The sequence below is a fragment of the Terrapene carolina genome, unplaced genomic scaffold, assembly GCF_002925995.2.
Source record: "Terrapene carolina triunguis isolate 2854851 unplaced genomic scaffold, T_m_triunguis-2.0 Scaffold130, whole genome shotgun sequence".
Lineage (NCBI taxonomy): Eukaryota > Metazoa > Chordata > Testudines > Emydidae > Terrapene > Terrapene triunguis.
The window spans coordinates 6,053,423-6,068,108 of record NW_020664481.1 but is presented as its reverse complement, the minus strand read 5'-3'; the positions used below and the strand labels follow the sequence as shown (position 1 = coordinate 6,068,108).

The 14,686-nt window shown below is 46.2% G+C and overlaps 1 protein-coding gene across 3 annotated transcripts in view; it reads left to right on the top strand.

The window, feature by feature from the left end:
• Positions 1 to 314: 314 nt before the first annotated feature.
• Positions 315 to 14,686, top strand: part of COL20A1 (collagen type XX alpha 1 chain) — a 99,385-nt gene continuing 85,013 nt past the window's right edge. For all 3 annotated transcript variants that reach the window (XM_026652796.2, XM_026652797.2, XM_024219197.3), the window contains exons 1-4: positions 315 to 427; positions 2,554 to 2,594; positions 7,661 to 7,748; positions 14,288 to 14,398. In XM_026652796.2, the coding sequence (XP_026508581.1) occupies positions 7,673 to 7,748; positions 14,288 to 14,398 (187 nt within the window). In that variant the 5' untranslated portion in view covers positions 315 to 427; positions 2,554 to 2,594; positions 7,661 to 7,672. The remainder of the gene's footprint in view (positions 428 to 2,553; positions 2,595 to 7,660; positions 7,749 to 14,287; positions 14,399 to 14,686) is intronic.

Below are 14,686 nucleotides of genomic sequence, written 5' to 3'. Positions count from 1 at the left end.
AATTCTGAGTTAGTAAAATGCAAGGGAATTCCACCTTGCCTTCCTTGCTGCACTCCCAAGATATTCATAGATCTCCTCCTTGCTGGATGGTTAGTATTTGAGCCCTCCCAAAATGCTTAACAAAATCAAGCTTGGTTTGCAGAAAAATAAAATAATCTATTTTACAAACCAGGTTTGATTAGCCATATGTAGCAGTCCAAATCTGAAGTGTTGTTCTGTGCTTGGTGCGTAAAAAGGGTGGGGAGAAATCAATAGTGCATTCTCTCTCTCTCTCTCTCTCTCTTTCCCTCTGTCAGCAGTCGAGAAATCTTTCAACTATTCTGAGAGGCGGGCGAAGTGCTGGCTTCCTTTGTCAGAGATCAAGAATGTAGTCGGATTCTTCGCACCTCCCCAGCCAACTTCAGGGAAAATAAATTGAAAAGCAAAGGTTTGTGACAGATCCTTGTTGGTTTCGAAGCTGTTTCGATTTCTCTGTGCTAGGCTACAGGGGGCTGGATTGTTTTGTAGAGTGTGCTTTTTTTGCCTGTACTCTTTCCTTTCTCTTGACAGAATAAAGAACTTTTATAGACCTGCAAACTTTGTGAAACTCCCACCTAGTGCATTGACCTAGCCAAAGTTTGACGGTTTTGTACAGTTCTCAATTCCATAGCGACTGTCGGTCCTGAAAGCTTAGAACTTTGATCTCTTTAAGGTGCAGTAACTTTTAGACTCACGTTATCCTGTGCTGAAGAGTAAATTCCCCCAGAACTGACAGGAATGTCTTTCTTATAATCATTTGATGCTCTGTAGATAGCGAATGATTCCATTAGAGAGTGGTGGACTTAGAAAAGGAACCCAGTTTTGATCTTTAGTGAATTTTTTTCTGGCACACAACCTGAGGGAATTTCTTATGAGGAGTGAAGTAGTTAGAAGGGTTTGTTAGCTCACAACTAATCCTGGTTGTCTGGATTGTTTTTCCCCAGCTGTTTCTGTGTTTATATGCCTGTACCAAACTGATACTAAGCTTATCTATGGTTTGGGGAAATTTTCACGCTGTAAGGGAACCTAGTACCTTAGCATTCTTTTGAGGTTTTTCTCTCCTAATCTTTCTGCAGCTTCCAAGTCCCTTTAGAATCCTATTAACAGCATCTTGAAATTCTCTTCAATTTACCTGTTGAACATGGTGAAGGTAAATATAGGAGCAAAATCAAAGGTGCTAAGTGCCTTGCAGGGGGCGTGAGAAAATATTGGTTTAGAGGAGTCCTGTCCCTTTGCTCGTTTTATACAGCACAACATGCAGCCCCGACTACATCATCAAAAGTGTGGCAGGTGCTGGAAAAGCATCCCACAAAATGTTTTTGATTCAGTGACTAGGCATTTTTCACCAAAAAACCCCACACTTTTTGTTTTTTTCAAGTGTGATTTTGCAAATGTTCCAGTCCTGAGATAGCAAGTCACCCCCTGATGCTAAGCAGGTATCTCTTCCTGGGATCTGGAGCAGGTGACTGACTCTGGAAGGTGTTTGGGAAGCTTAGAACTAACCGAGTTTACCAGCTCCAGGTGTGTCAATCTCTGAAGGCAAATTCCACTTGGCCAATGATGCTGGCTTCACCTGTCATCTTCTCCCATGAGTATCTTTGTGGTTTTTCTCATGCAGCCTCTTGTGAATGGAAAATCCGCTCTGAACTAGGTCATAACACTGCACCTTCAGCAGAGCCACTTGAAAAGCATGCCAATTTTGTAGAAAACCTCATTTTCTTTGGTTGAAAATAAACTTTTTGAAAAACTTCTATTGCGAACTTGGAAAATGTCATCCGGCGCTACCCTTCAAATCCCACCCCAAAATGCACTTGATACTGATGGCAAATTGCAAATTGACAAGGGCTGGGGGAGAAGGTTGCTAATATAAACGAATTCAATATTTTTAACGATCAGGAACCAGCTAAGCCAGACAATGTAAATTCATGCTCTTCTTGCTCCTGGCTTCATCCCTTCCTATTGTTGATGTTAGCTTGTTGCATCTTTTTAACTAGACCATCTATGATTTTGTGGCAGGGACACTTTCCTGATGCATTTGTGCAGCATCCAGAACTCTGAGCCTGATTGGAGCTTTTGAGTGCTACTGCTATATTATAATAATGACAATATTATTATTATTAGACCCACTTTGAAGGTGGCATGTTCCCACACACAGGAAATCCTAGTGACTGGGAAATAGGTATCATGTGCTCTATGTACGGTCCATGAATTCCTTCCCGGAGTAAATAATGGGAGAAAGGAATCCACATGCCGGAGGCTCTGTGCTGTCAGAAGGGATGATGTCATATTGGTCCTGTCAGTATCTTGCACTCACCTCTGCATGGCTGAATGCTTACCCCATTAATGGCAGAAATAAACAGGTGGAACAACATGGGAGGCGGTTTGCTGTTCAGCAGTTAACCCTTAGGGTCTGAAATCTCACTCACCTGCTGTTGGGGGAAGGGATAACACTGCCTAACTTTCATCCACACTTTCCAGCTGTGGCTCTCCAAGCACTTTACCCAGAAGCTCAGTATTGTTGTTTTCACTTTACAGGTGGGGAAACCGAGGCACAGACGTGACGTGACCCACCCAAGGTAACCCAGCAGGCCTGTAGCAGAACCCAGGTCTCCTGAGTCCTAGTCTAGTGCTCTATGCACTAAGCCATAAGGACGCAGGTGTACGTCTTACCCTTGGGTTATTTTCTGAGTCAACACTTGATAAACACAATAAATATATTACTCCCCCCACTGAAGCTTAAAGGTACAATCCTCTGTCTGAATCAGAATATTGCAATGGGCTTGATCCAACACCCAATAATGTAAACGGGATTCTTTATATTGAAAAGCATTATATACGAGCCAGGTGTTATTAATTACTTTGCTTTCTTTACCTAATCGACTTTGGATCCAGCTTAATCTTTGCTGAAGTGGAGAAACCCATGTACAATTCAATAGTATTCCTCCAGATGGCATTCTCTTTGCCGCTGATCTTCCTAGCAGAGCTATGGGAAAGATTGCTGGCATAATAAATAAAGAGCTATTCAAAAAAATAGTATTCCTAATTTTAATTCAGGGCCTTTTTTGCAAGTCCCGAATTGTTGGCTTTGCATCAGGCATTCATAAAAAGGTGGGCTTTGCATTTTTTGATATGAAGGTTGATCTTTACCTCAACACAGTTTCAAAATGTGGATATTTTTCCACGAAAATATCGATATAAAATGGAAATGAGAAGCAAGATGCTGAAGCTTTCAGATTTTGAAGGCAAATTGCAATTGTGTCACACAGCCAAGTGCCTTGCAATGAACACAGTCACTGCAGGGGTGTAAGTTAACTACCATATGTTGCAACTTGCATGTCTTTCCATTGCAGCATTTTACAGTTCCTGGATTAAAAGTGTAGGAAATTCTGGCTCACCTACCATTTTTTCCATTTAACTAATGAGGAGCTGACACAATTGGTGGGAAATAGAAATTTGCCAGAGGCCACTTTGTAACTGTCTATCATCTTGTACTAAATTGAAATTTTGCTGTAGAGTGAATGGTAGAACTAGTGTATACAACCTGTCTATGCCAAAAGTAATAAGACTGAACAGCGTGGCTGTAGAAGTGGCAGATGTTGATTATATGTTGGACTATGTGAAATGAGGCCAATAGAATAAACTTTAAACATAGGGACCATAAGACATTGGGCCTGGTGTTCCATCACTTGAATTGTTTTTTCCCAGTTGGACCTGATTCACAGCCTGTTGAAGTTGATGGGAGTGGTTCCATTGACCTCAGTGAGCTTTGGAGGGGGTCCTTTGTCCTGATTCACACCAGTGTCAGAGAGGAGAATCAGACTCTTGGTTCATAAACAGTGCTCTCACTTACACTGCTGTAGATTCGAAGCCGCTCTTTAGAACGCCAAATAGAATTTCCCTCTTGGTCTATAGTTGGAACAGTTTGTCCAGGGATACCTCAGGTTCTTGCAAATCTCTTTATGTTGTGAAGGAGCAATGAGCCAAGGCCATTATGTCTCATGACTGTGGCAATGGAAGAGGGACTTGTCACTATCTGATGAGAGCAGTTTAAATGGACTGGGTAAATAACCCACCAAATGTTTCCATAAGAGAAAAATCCCTCTTTTCTGCATGAAGATGCATTTCCTCTTATGTTAGAGAAGGGCCTGAAGTAGGAAACCCAGATCCATACTTTGAAACCCTATCCCAAATTCCAGGGCTGTCTGGCTTCAGGGTATTGGCATTATAAGGAAGGGACCAGTCAGAAAATTCAGGTCTGGATTCATATTAAACAACAGGTTTGGATCTGGGGGTTTGGCTTAGACCTTTCACTTCAGATGGTCCGGTTTAGAGTTCAGATTGACAATTGTTTGCCCAACACGTGAGACCATTATCAAAGTGAATTAAGGACTCGCTCTCAAGATTGGCAGGCACAAAGTTGGCATCTCCCCAGCTCTTTTAAATAAAACAAACAAACCACACACCCCTTCCCCTGTATTTTAGCCAGATGCATGTAATACCTTCAGAGGGAAATTGACTGGTGGTATGGAGGGCCAGTGTTCGGATCTCCCTTGCTGTTACAGCTGGTGGTAAAAAAGTGTTTTGTTTTTCATGAAAAGCTGAGGGGAAACTGGAAAAAAAATCATTTTCACTTAAATATCTTGTGGACTTTTTCAGGTTTTCATTGAAAAACTGAAAAAAATAATTGTTCATTGCCTGAAGCCCTGCAAAATATTGAGGAAAATTGGAAATGTTGTCACAAAGCCTTTGTGTGTTGGTGGTTTTAATTTTCTTTTACAAAACAAGTTTCGGTGCAAAGTTTAACAGGTTCTACTGGCTGAACAGGGGCTGTGTGGGGTACTGCAAGGGACCCTGCACCAGCCCTACAGGATATGGGTGCACTGCGGCTGGGACCTGGCTCAGAAGCCAGCACCAAAGGCTTAGTGCAGGCCACTGCGGGACCATGGATCTGGGTTTATGCAGGTCTAGTGGCCTCCGCTCCTGTGCAGCTGGCCTAGAGGAGATGCAGTGGCTATTCCAGCCTATCCAGTAGCAGTGTTATTGGGGCAGCCCAAGAAGCAAAAAGTTTGTTTTTCTATAGGACCTACATAAATGACAATTGGTTTTACTTTAATATTTCTCAGGAATAAAACTGTGGGTTTAAAATGTTTAAAAATGGTTAACTGGGGATGAGATCTGGATTTTATCCCCCAGAGGCCTGTAACATTTTGAAGGCCCTATCCTGCAAGGTGCTGAGTGTCCTTAACTCCCATTGAACAAGGAACACAAAGGATCAGGGTCTTAGACAGTGCAAATATATGGCCTAAAGCACTGTTGTTATAATGGTCCTTTGATTGCACTTCTCCCTTCCTTTGTGCTGCCCAGAGAACCTGACAAGCTCACGATCTCCTGCTGCCTTCCCTGTGCAGCCATGCATCACGTTGTTGCCTTTCTACCTAATGAGAGCTTTGGCGAGAGAGAGAGTCAACAAATTGCTTTGAAAACCCACAAAACACCTTCTGGGGGGGGGGCGGGGGAGGAGGAAGAAGAGAGGAATCAAAAGAAAGTCCTCGCTGGCACCGGGGCAGAAAGCGATACATAAAGAGACGCTTGCTGTCAGGCATTGATTGTTCGGAAAGCTGAAGGAGCCGGGATGAGATTGCCTGGCAGTGCAGGAAGGCAGATGGAGGCATGCAAACCGCTCACCGAGCAAGTCCTGCAGTGACATGATTGAAACTGATAGCCTCTCCCGGGAGGAGGTGCTTTGCTCTACCTTTGTCATCCATCTTGTGAAGCAGAAGGCATTGCTGAGAAAGGGCTGATTGCACTGTATAGGAATTGGGTACCAAGTGCTATATGCTAGCGGGATTGCTCATATCACTCTGCAGCCAGCCTCTTCCATACTGCTGGTGTTGTTTTGATGCAGGCGAAATGGGCTGAGTGAAGTTTCCCAACGTAGCCCTGGCGAGTGGGAGCGAATAGTCTGTGTGTATTAGTATTCGCAGGTGTGCAGGTTCCCCACGATGTTCTGAGGCACGAGCAGCAGGGGGATTCAGCAACTGTGAATCATAGAATATCAGGGTTGGAAGGGACCTCAGGAGGTCATCTAGTCCAACCCCCTGCTCAAAGCAGGACCAATTCCCAACTAAATCATCCCAGCCAGGGCTTTGTCAAGCTGGGCCTTAAAAACCTCCAAGGAAGGAGACTCCACCACCTCCCTAGGGAACGCATTCCAGTGCTTCACCACCCTCCTAGTGAAATAGTGTTTCCTAATATCCAACCTAGACCTCCCCCACTGCAACCTGAGACCATTACTCCTCGTTCTGTCATCTGCCACCACTGAGAACAGCCGAGCTCCATCCTCTTTGGAACCCCCCCTTCAGGTAGTGAAATTGTTGGCTGCTTGTATAGCGATGTCTGGCTTTTTGAATTGCTGGTTCCCTAAGCCCCCAAAGCACGATAATTGCTCATTCAGCAATGGCAGAGTCAGGCAGCACCTAGAGCCCATCCCAGGTCTTGAGTTTGTGGAGCAGGCATCTCTGAACTACGAACCATAAAGCACTCAGACCAAGGATCTGCCGACATTAGGGAAAGACTCCCACTGACTGGGTTTTGGCTCATAAGCCATAGCACGGGCGCAGGAGCTTGCACTGCAGGTCTGTCCGTCTGTCTGCATCACGAATGGTGTAGGATTGAAGCCCTGGGTCCATGCAGACCTGGATGTGGATCTGAATTTTGTCGCTGTCGCTGTTTTAGTTGTACAAGATTCTCAATCCCATTCCCGGAGTTTTGCTTTGAGTTTAGGGTTTGAACACGCATTGAAACCAGGCAACACCTTCAACTTTGAATCCAAATATTCCTCTTCTTTTCAACCCTGCTCAGGAGACAAGTCAAAACAAAAAACTATCCAAATGTGTCCCTGGTGTAACATCAGTGAAGTTCTGCCAAGAATTAATTTAGCCTTCATCTCTGGACTGCCGGCGCTACAAGCGCAATCAGGTGTGTGATTATAAAGCTGCGTCCCTTCTGCTCCATCCTCACAACAATCGCAATGTCAAACAATCTGTGCTTTGAAGAGTGTTCATTGAATAATGCTTCTCTTGTGGGCATAAAGTGTGGACTTCCCCACCCCTTATATTGTAGTCCAGAAACCCGAGAGAGGTGCTGGGTTATTTTGATGTAGCCGTGTTTTGACTTTTGCTGTGATGATTGGGAAAAAATATTATTTTTTTATTTTCAAAAACCCAGGCAATTCTGAATTCAAAATTGGCAATTTTGCTGATGATACGTACACTGCAACAGACTAGAACTGCTTTTCCATACCTGTATGGGCTTCACAGTGCTGAGAGAGGATAAAAAAAAATGTTTAAATCAAGCAGATATAAAGAAACACGGGGCCAAAGTCTGCTCTGTTAGCTGTGTTGAAACTAATGATGGTCCTGGAGGCTGAATGGCTCATCGTAGACGGCATCAGTGCAAACTTCATTACATTGCCCGTCAGTGAGCCCCTCAGTCCAGTCTTAGGCGACCACTGCTCAGCGTGAGAGGGGAGCATTCACTCTTCTGCCTATTTATCAACCAGGGAGCCAAATTAGTCCATGCAGTAAGTGCGGTTTTGTTTGTTATGTGGTTAGACATAAAGTGCCTTTTCCTCTCCATATAGGACCAGGACGTCATGCTGAGTCACAGGTCCTTCTTGTTTGCCTGCATAACCGTGGCGAGTCATGTCATAGGACACATGCATGGTCAAGGTAAGCAGGGGCTCTCTGATCACTTTTAAAATAGGCATTGGATACAATAATTACGGGAGTGGCTGTCACCTGAGCTAAGCTAACAGATCTAGTTGGTCCAAGGCCCTGTACTCAACTTCATCACGTTTCTCGGTTTGTTTGTAACCCGATAACTTTTGAACACTCTACCTGATCAAAGTGTGAGTGTGTGTTTGTGTGTTTGTGTGTGTGTGTGTTGGGAAGGGTTTCAATCTGGGGTTCAGTTTTGATCCTTTATACAGAGAGACCCAAATGATGGAATTTGGAACCGGGGTCAAATCCAATTCAAGCCATTTCTGTTTTGGATACCTGGAAGTACTGACCCAGAATCCCAAAATGTAGCCCCAGAAAGACATTGTTTGATACGAGAGGCCCCAAATCTGAAAGGCAGACCCAGTGATGGGGAGGGTTGAAAGGGAATGTTCTTCGTCTATCCACGCTGGAGAAGGGAACCCTGTCCTAACCCTCTGGTTTTGTTTTAAGAATGGGACTAAAACTGGTATAAACCGTCAGCAGCCAAAACGCTGACCGCGTCCAAATTACACTGGCAGTTTGCCAGGTTTCCTCGTCAGTGCAGAATCCATCCTGTTATTTCAATGCCAGCTACATTGCTCTTTACAGTGACATCCGTAACCGAGTGTCTTATTACCAGAGCTCTCCCCGGTTTCCTGCAAGCAAAGGTCAGCATTAAAAAAAAATGTCAAGGAGGTTCTTGCTTTGTGGCATCTCGCGTCTCTCTGTGCTGGGGAGAGAGGGAGGGATACTTCAGTTCCTAAATATAGTCCAGTAAGTCCCTTATATAACCATTTAACAAAGGCTCCCACACAGAGACTTATTATGATTTTGCCTCTTTGACCTTGCACCGCCTCTGGCTATGCAATCCCAGCATCTCCTGCCTTCCGGCGACAGGCACTAAATGGCTAAGGGTCTGCATTGTCTGAAGGCACTTGAGTGCCAGATGGATTCAGGTGATGTACCCAGGTGTCCCACTTTAGAGCCAGGCTGGTTCCCAAGATGCAGCCATTAATAAAGGACCCTTCATATTTTCAATGCTATTGAGTTGTTTAGGCCTGAGCTGTCGCAGTACCACAAGAAAGGTTAGCGGAACTAGTCTGAACACAACTGGGATAACTACGCAGCGGCACAGAGCACATGTGCTCCTAACGTGGATCTCCATGCCACCTGGCTGGCTGGTGGTAGTGCTGGATAGATGATCAGGCGGGTAACTGGAGGAAGGTAATTCATGTGGTGAGGGGGAGTTTTAACATGCTGTTATGGCCAGAAAAGTGGTTTTAAAAAGTTATGGATCCACTTCCTTTGCTGATGAAAATAATCACTTCTGCTGGTAGCACTGGAGAACCAGTCCAGCTACCGGAGGGAGAGCTGGAGTCTATTCTGGTCTGTAGAATTGCTCATGAAGTTCCCGTAGCATAATTATTACTTGGGATTGAGGAATGAGCAGGGAAAAGCTTACGTTGACTTTTAACAGCTGAAGCTGGGTTTGCAGGCCTGGTGGTTACGCAAACCCTCTTCTTTATTTTTACTTGTAAAGCGAACAGTTTTGAAGAAGAAAACACAGAGAGACAACGATGAAACCAATTGCCCACCAAACAGGAGTCCAGGGCAAACTAAGAGTAAATATACCTCAGAGAAAACAGGCAATGTTATCAAACATAACAGAAGATTTAAGTTGAGGACTGGGATAATAGCTATACAGCAGATCAAATGGAAGCATGCTAGACAGACCTATCTAAAGAGTCAGAAGAGAGGTCATGAGTTAGCTTCATTGCCTTCATCTTTATTTTAGTCAAATGTCCCTGTCGTCTCTGACAGACTCTGTTAATATTTATGCTCCTGGACATAAGCAATAAAAGTTTAGGGAGGCTGATGTTCAAGGCAATGAGTGTGTTATCCTAGTAGCTCTTATCAGTGACTGTGAGACATAAACCCAACTATTAGAAAGACCTGCTAAGCCTACGGAATCCTGCATCGATAGTCACTGCCCCAGCTCAGTTCTGGCTTTCCTTCTTTCTTTGTGTCAGATCAACGGCAGGGCAGCCTTAGACAGATCACGCCTAACCTAGCATTGCTCAGGTCGCCTCTGCCCCCATTTATAGTGAAACTTCCATAACAGCTGGTGGATTACATTGGTGTTATCTACAGTCCAAGTTCTGGTCCCTGCATAATTGCCAGAGTAAAGAAGTTGCATGTAGGAACATGACACAGGCTAGGTCTACACTGCAGCTGGCTGCAGCCTCCCAGCCCAGATGGAGAGATCTGTGTTATAGGGCTCAAGCTAGCATGCTAAAAATAGCTGCGTTGGACCAGTGGTGTCATGTTAAAAAAACAGTGGGTAAATTAACTCTTTTGGTGTTCCACGCAGGGCAGCGGCAGGGTGGACACTTGGGTGGAGAGGTGCCCTTAGTTTGAATTGGGTTTAAACTAGAATGACATCGGGGGTGAAAAGCAGAAGTGGCGTGAAAATGCATTTGTGGCGTTCATTTTCACACGCAGAGCGATCACACCCCGCCAGCATTTGCTTCTCACGGGAGAGCAGGGGTGAGTAAAGGCGGTATTCCCCAAGTGAGACGTGAAGGGCGTTTACCCGTAACTACACTATTGGTGTGGATGTTGTGGCTTGGGCCGCAGCTCTGGCTTTCAAGCCCAGGGGGTCGGGTGGGCTTCAGATCCCTTGTGCTGTTTTTAGCAAGCTAGGTTAAGCCCTGTGAGCAGGGCCGGCTCCAGGCACCAGCATTCCAAGCAGGTGCTTGGGGCGGCAATCTGCAAGGGGCGGCAGTCCGTGTGTTTTTGCCGCCCCAAGCAGCGTGCCGAATTGCCGCCATGGACGGCAGGGGCCGTGCGTGTGCCGTTAGGGCGGCACGCACGTTTCCGCGGCGGTGGCCATTCGGCGGCAGCTTTTATGTTCAGCTGCCCGTGGCGGCAATTTGGCGGCTTCTGTCTTCCGTCTGAAGACAGAAGCTGCCGCCGAATTGCCGCCGCCGCGGAAACGCGCGTGTCGCCCTAACGGCACACTGACTGCCCCCGCGCTGCTTGGGGCGGCAAAAACAGTAGAGCTGGCCCTGCCTGTGAGCATGAGTCTGGTTACCCGGGCAGGGAGGCTCACTTCCAGCTGTAGAATAGACATACCCACCAGAGCCAGTGCTAGTCCATTGCGGGGTCTAAGCAGGAATATTTTGGGGGCCCCCCACACAACACATACTCATAATTAATAGGTTGTCCCCTTGAGCTGCTCAGGGCCCTAAGCAATTGCTTAGTCTGCTTGTGCCTAGAGCCGGCTCTGATACCCACAATGGTCTGTTATGAAGTCACCTTCTAGGGATTTAGGTGGCAGTGGGATTAGACCAGTGGATCTAAGTAGCTGCAGCCCACCCTTGAACCTGTCCTCCTGTCCCCTCTCCACAAGGCTGTGGGAGACTGCCGTGAACTGTGCTCTGTGACATGCAGGGAGCATGAAGGTCTCCTGTGTAGCCTCTTTGCACCTTACCCCTTTCAGCAGCAGGTCCATGCTGGTTCTGCTGTGTTCAGAACCTTCTAGGTAAGTGGTTAGTTTTTGGGTTTCTTGGAAGGTGGCAGTCTGTCTGGATTTGAAAGAACATATATCCATGCTGTGTACCTAACAATCCTCCAAGGCTTCCATTTAGAGCCTGGCCATAACTCCACGTCAATTGGAGAGCAAGGTTACAATATCAAAGAGTGCATGAAGAACCCAGGGCAGACAGACAGTGGGGCTTTCAGGGAGCTGTAACTCATTTGCATCCAGAATATAACAGCTCTTTAGAGAGTCTTGTCCTCATATTCATCTGTGGGCATTCTGGCCTTTTAAACTTTTGGGATCCTAGAGCTAGGGCTCAAAAGCTGGATGGCACGTGTCCATCAGAAGACAGCTCCCTGTTTCATCACGCTATGAATCTGTCATTGTTCCATTCTCTTTCCCCATTTCTGCTTAGACTTGACTCTAGGTCTGGTCCTTCCAACACTCTCTGCCCCTGCTCTTTAAAAGACAGGGCGCGGGGGAAGGAAAAAAGACTTTTCATTTCCTCCGTTTTGTTTTTGCCTGGGTGGTATGTGAATCTGAGCCTTGTTTTCCAAAAATAGTTGTCTGCTAGTTGAGACGTTTTCAGGAAATGTCTGGATCAAAAGGTTAAGGTGCAGATGTTGGGCTGAAACAAGTAGGCCCTCATTGCCTAAACCATTGCTAGCTGCTGCTTTGTGTCTTGGGTTGTGACTACCCAGTAAAAGATGACAAGGCATTTGAGTGGAAGACATGTTCGATCCGAGTGGGCACTCAGGATAGTGCCATTCAATGGGAGGCTTTTCCCTACAAGCACAGTTGGTCAGTTCTGAACATTGAACCTCTGGGTGTTTATAAGTTCGCTATCATTAAACACAAAGTAGGGGAGGGGGAAATGGTTCCTAAACGGTTTCTAAGGAATAGTCAAACTCCTCGACTTCGATGGTTTGTCCAGGCTGTGTTTTGCTCCTCAAGAATGTTGTTCATTGTTGACTTTTATCTTTTAGGGCCTATATTTTTTAGGGGGTCTCTCTGTCTTCGCACATTTCACAAACGCAGATGTGTATATGTATTTGCAAAACAGTGAATGGTCACTGCAGCTGCTAATTCTATGCACAATTCAGTATTTGTGCATTCAGTTACCAGTTTTACATGTGGAAATGCTGCTTTTTAAACTGTGCACCTGCAACTGCATTCCTAATTTTTGCATTACGTTACGACAATTGCATGTGCAACTCTGGTAATCATGCATGCAAATAACCATAATTGGCCATTTGCAGTCTTAGTTACCAGTTTGCCTTTGCAATCATGGTGATTACAAATGAAATGAGCAATTGTTTCCACGTTTTTGTGCACATTTTTGAAAATGCAGTCGGAGGACACGCTCCCATATGAATTTCATGGGTGCAATTAGGGAAACCTACTGGAAAAGTTGCTTTTAATTTGTATGTGATATTCAGGTGGAGGGACTATAAATCTGCCTGGTTTACAGCCTGCATCCAATCAAGTAGAGGTATTTTGTAGCTATAGTTCAGCTAAGCGTCATCATCATTTAAAAGAGTAACATGAGTTTAGGGATCTAGTTGGAAGATAGGGAATCTCTCTGAAATGGAGATTTAAAGGGAATGGGTGTCAGGAATCGGGGCCTGCATCAGAGTCAGGCTGTGGCAACTTAACGAGCACAGCTGCCCTGTAATAGGCTGCCTGATTGGCTATGCCAATGGGAAGAGTCAGCAGACCAGCTCTTAAGCTAAGCAGCAGCAGTTTAGTGGCTGCTCAAAGCATTTGTCTGTGGCTGAAATAGCACCTCCATGTTCCTGTCTGGAACCCAGCCCCACCCCTGCCTGGCCTCACTCCGGGTAACCCGGTTCTAACCCTCGGCTCTGATTCTTGGCCTCTGACTTTGGCTGTGACCAGTGGCTCTGGCTCTGGCTCTGGGCTCCACTCCTGGCTACCGACTCCTGTTCTAACCACTAGGCCTGACTCCTGCTCCAACCACTAGGCATGACTGCCCACGGCCCAGTCATGAGACTGTGGGCGTGTGCCCAACATATTATAAGTCTTGCTTCTTTCTCCCTGCCTGCAGTTCATTTTCTTCGGCATTTGCTGATTGTTTGCTGCCTCCCTGCAGCAGCAGGAGGTTTTGGGGCTGGTACAAGCTGGAGCCTGCTGCCTTCAGAATTATAGTCCTGTCAGGGGTTGTTACTTACCCTTGATCAGGTTTGTGTATTTTTTAACATCTGGCCTCGGAACTGGCTGGGAAACTCTCTCTGCAGAATTGTGAAACACAGAATCTCTGGGATTGTCGTACTCCTTGGCAGCTCACGTCTTACGGGCGCGTCATTTGATACCTTTCGCCTTGTTGATATCATCCTGTTTGATGCAGTCCTAATTCCGAGATGTTTGGTGGTACGCTATGGAGAAGCCTGCACCTTGAGCCAGGGGCGTAATTCGCAGCTCGAGGAGACGCACCCACGCTAGCTCTGATCGAGCGATGAGTAGAATCTCATCCGAGACGCTAGGTGCACGCTCAGGGCCATTAACCAGCGTGGTGGGCGGGGCTATGCTCCTTGCTCAAAGTGTAGATGTTACACTATGGTGTTGCAGGCCAGCTAATGCAAAAGCCCTGGATCCACTTTGGTCTCCATTGCCTATGATCTAGCAGGTGCTGAGATGCCCACGCGACTATCTTGCCCTCCTTGACGCTTGCGCTGCTCTGTTTATCGGTAACAACGAATGGAGGGTGTCTTGCTCAGTAAATTGCTGGTTATGGTAAACTCCTTAAAGTCATGGCTGGTCTGAGCCATGACAACAGACGGATTCTCTGTTAGATGAGAGGAAGGAAAACTAGCTACGTGGAACTTGCTCCTCCAAAATCATGGGGACTCACGGATCCCTCTGAAAAGCAGACAGGTGGCGAGTATGTGTGGACTGCTTGCCACAGGGGCCTCTGGACCTAACCCAAGTGATGTTTCTGCTTTTCCTCCAGGGCCAAACCGGTTGAAACTAACCGTCCTCTCAGAAGACAGGCTACAGATGAAATGGAAAGAAACAGAAGGGAACACCAACGGGTATAAGGTTCAAGTGAAGCCCATGGCAGGTACGTCCTGCTGGGATCTGGATTTGACTCTGCCAGGGATACAGGTTGCAGGAGCCGGCTGAGCCCAACTTTCAGCTAGCACACATCTAGGGGCAGGGGGACGTGGGTTTGACTGTCAATAAGCTCACTGTTAGCGCTGCCGTCCTGTGCTGCCGAGTGGGGTGAGGCCGCTGCTGCTTTCTGTGGTGGTCTGAATACTCTTCATCCATCAGTGATACTAGAACCTCCTTGTGCCCTTCACAACCTCCTCCCAGGGCTGCTGAAGCAGCAGCATCTCTGGCTGGGATT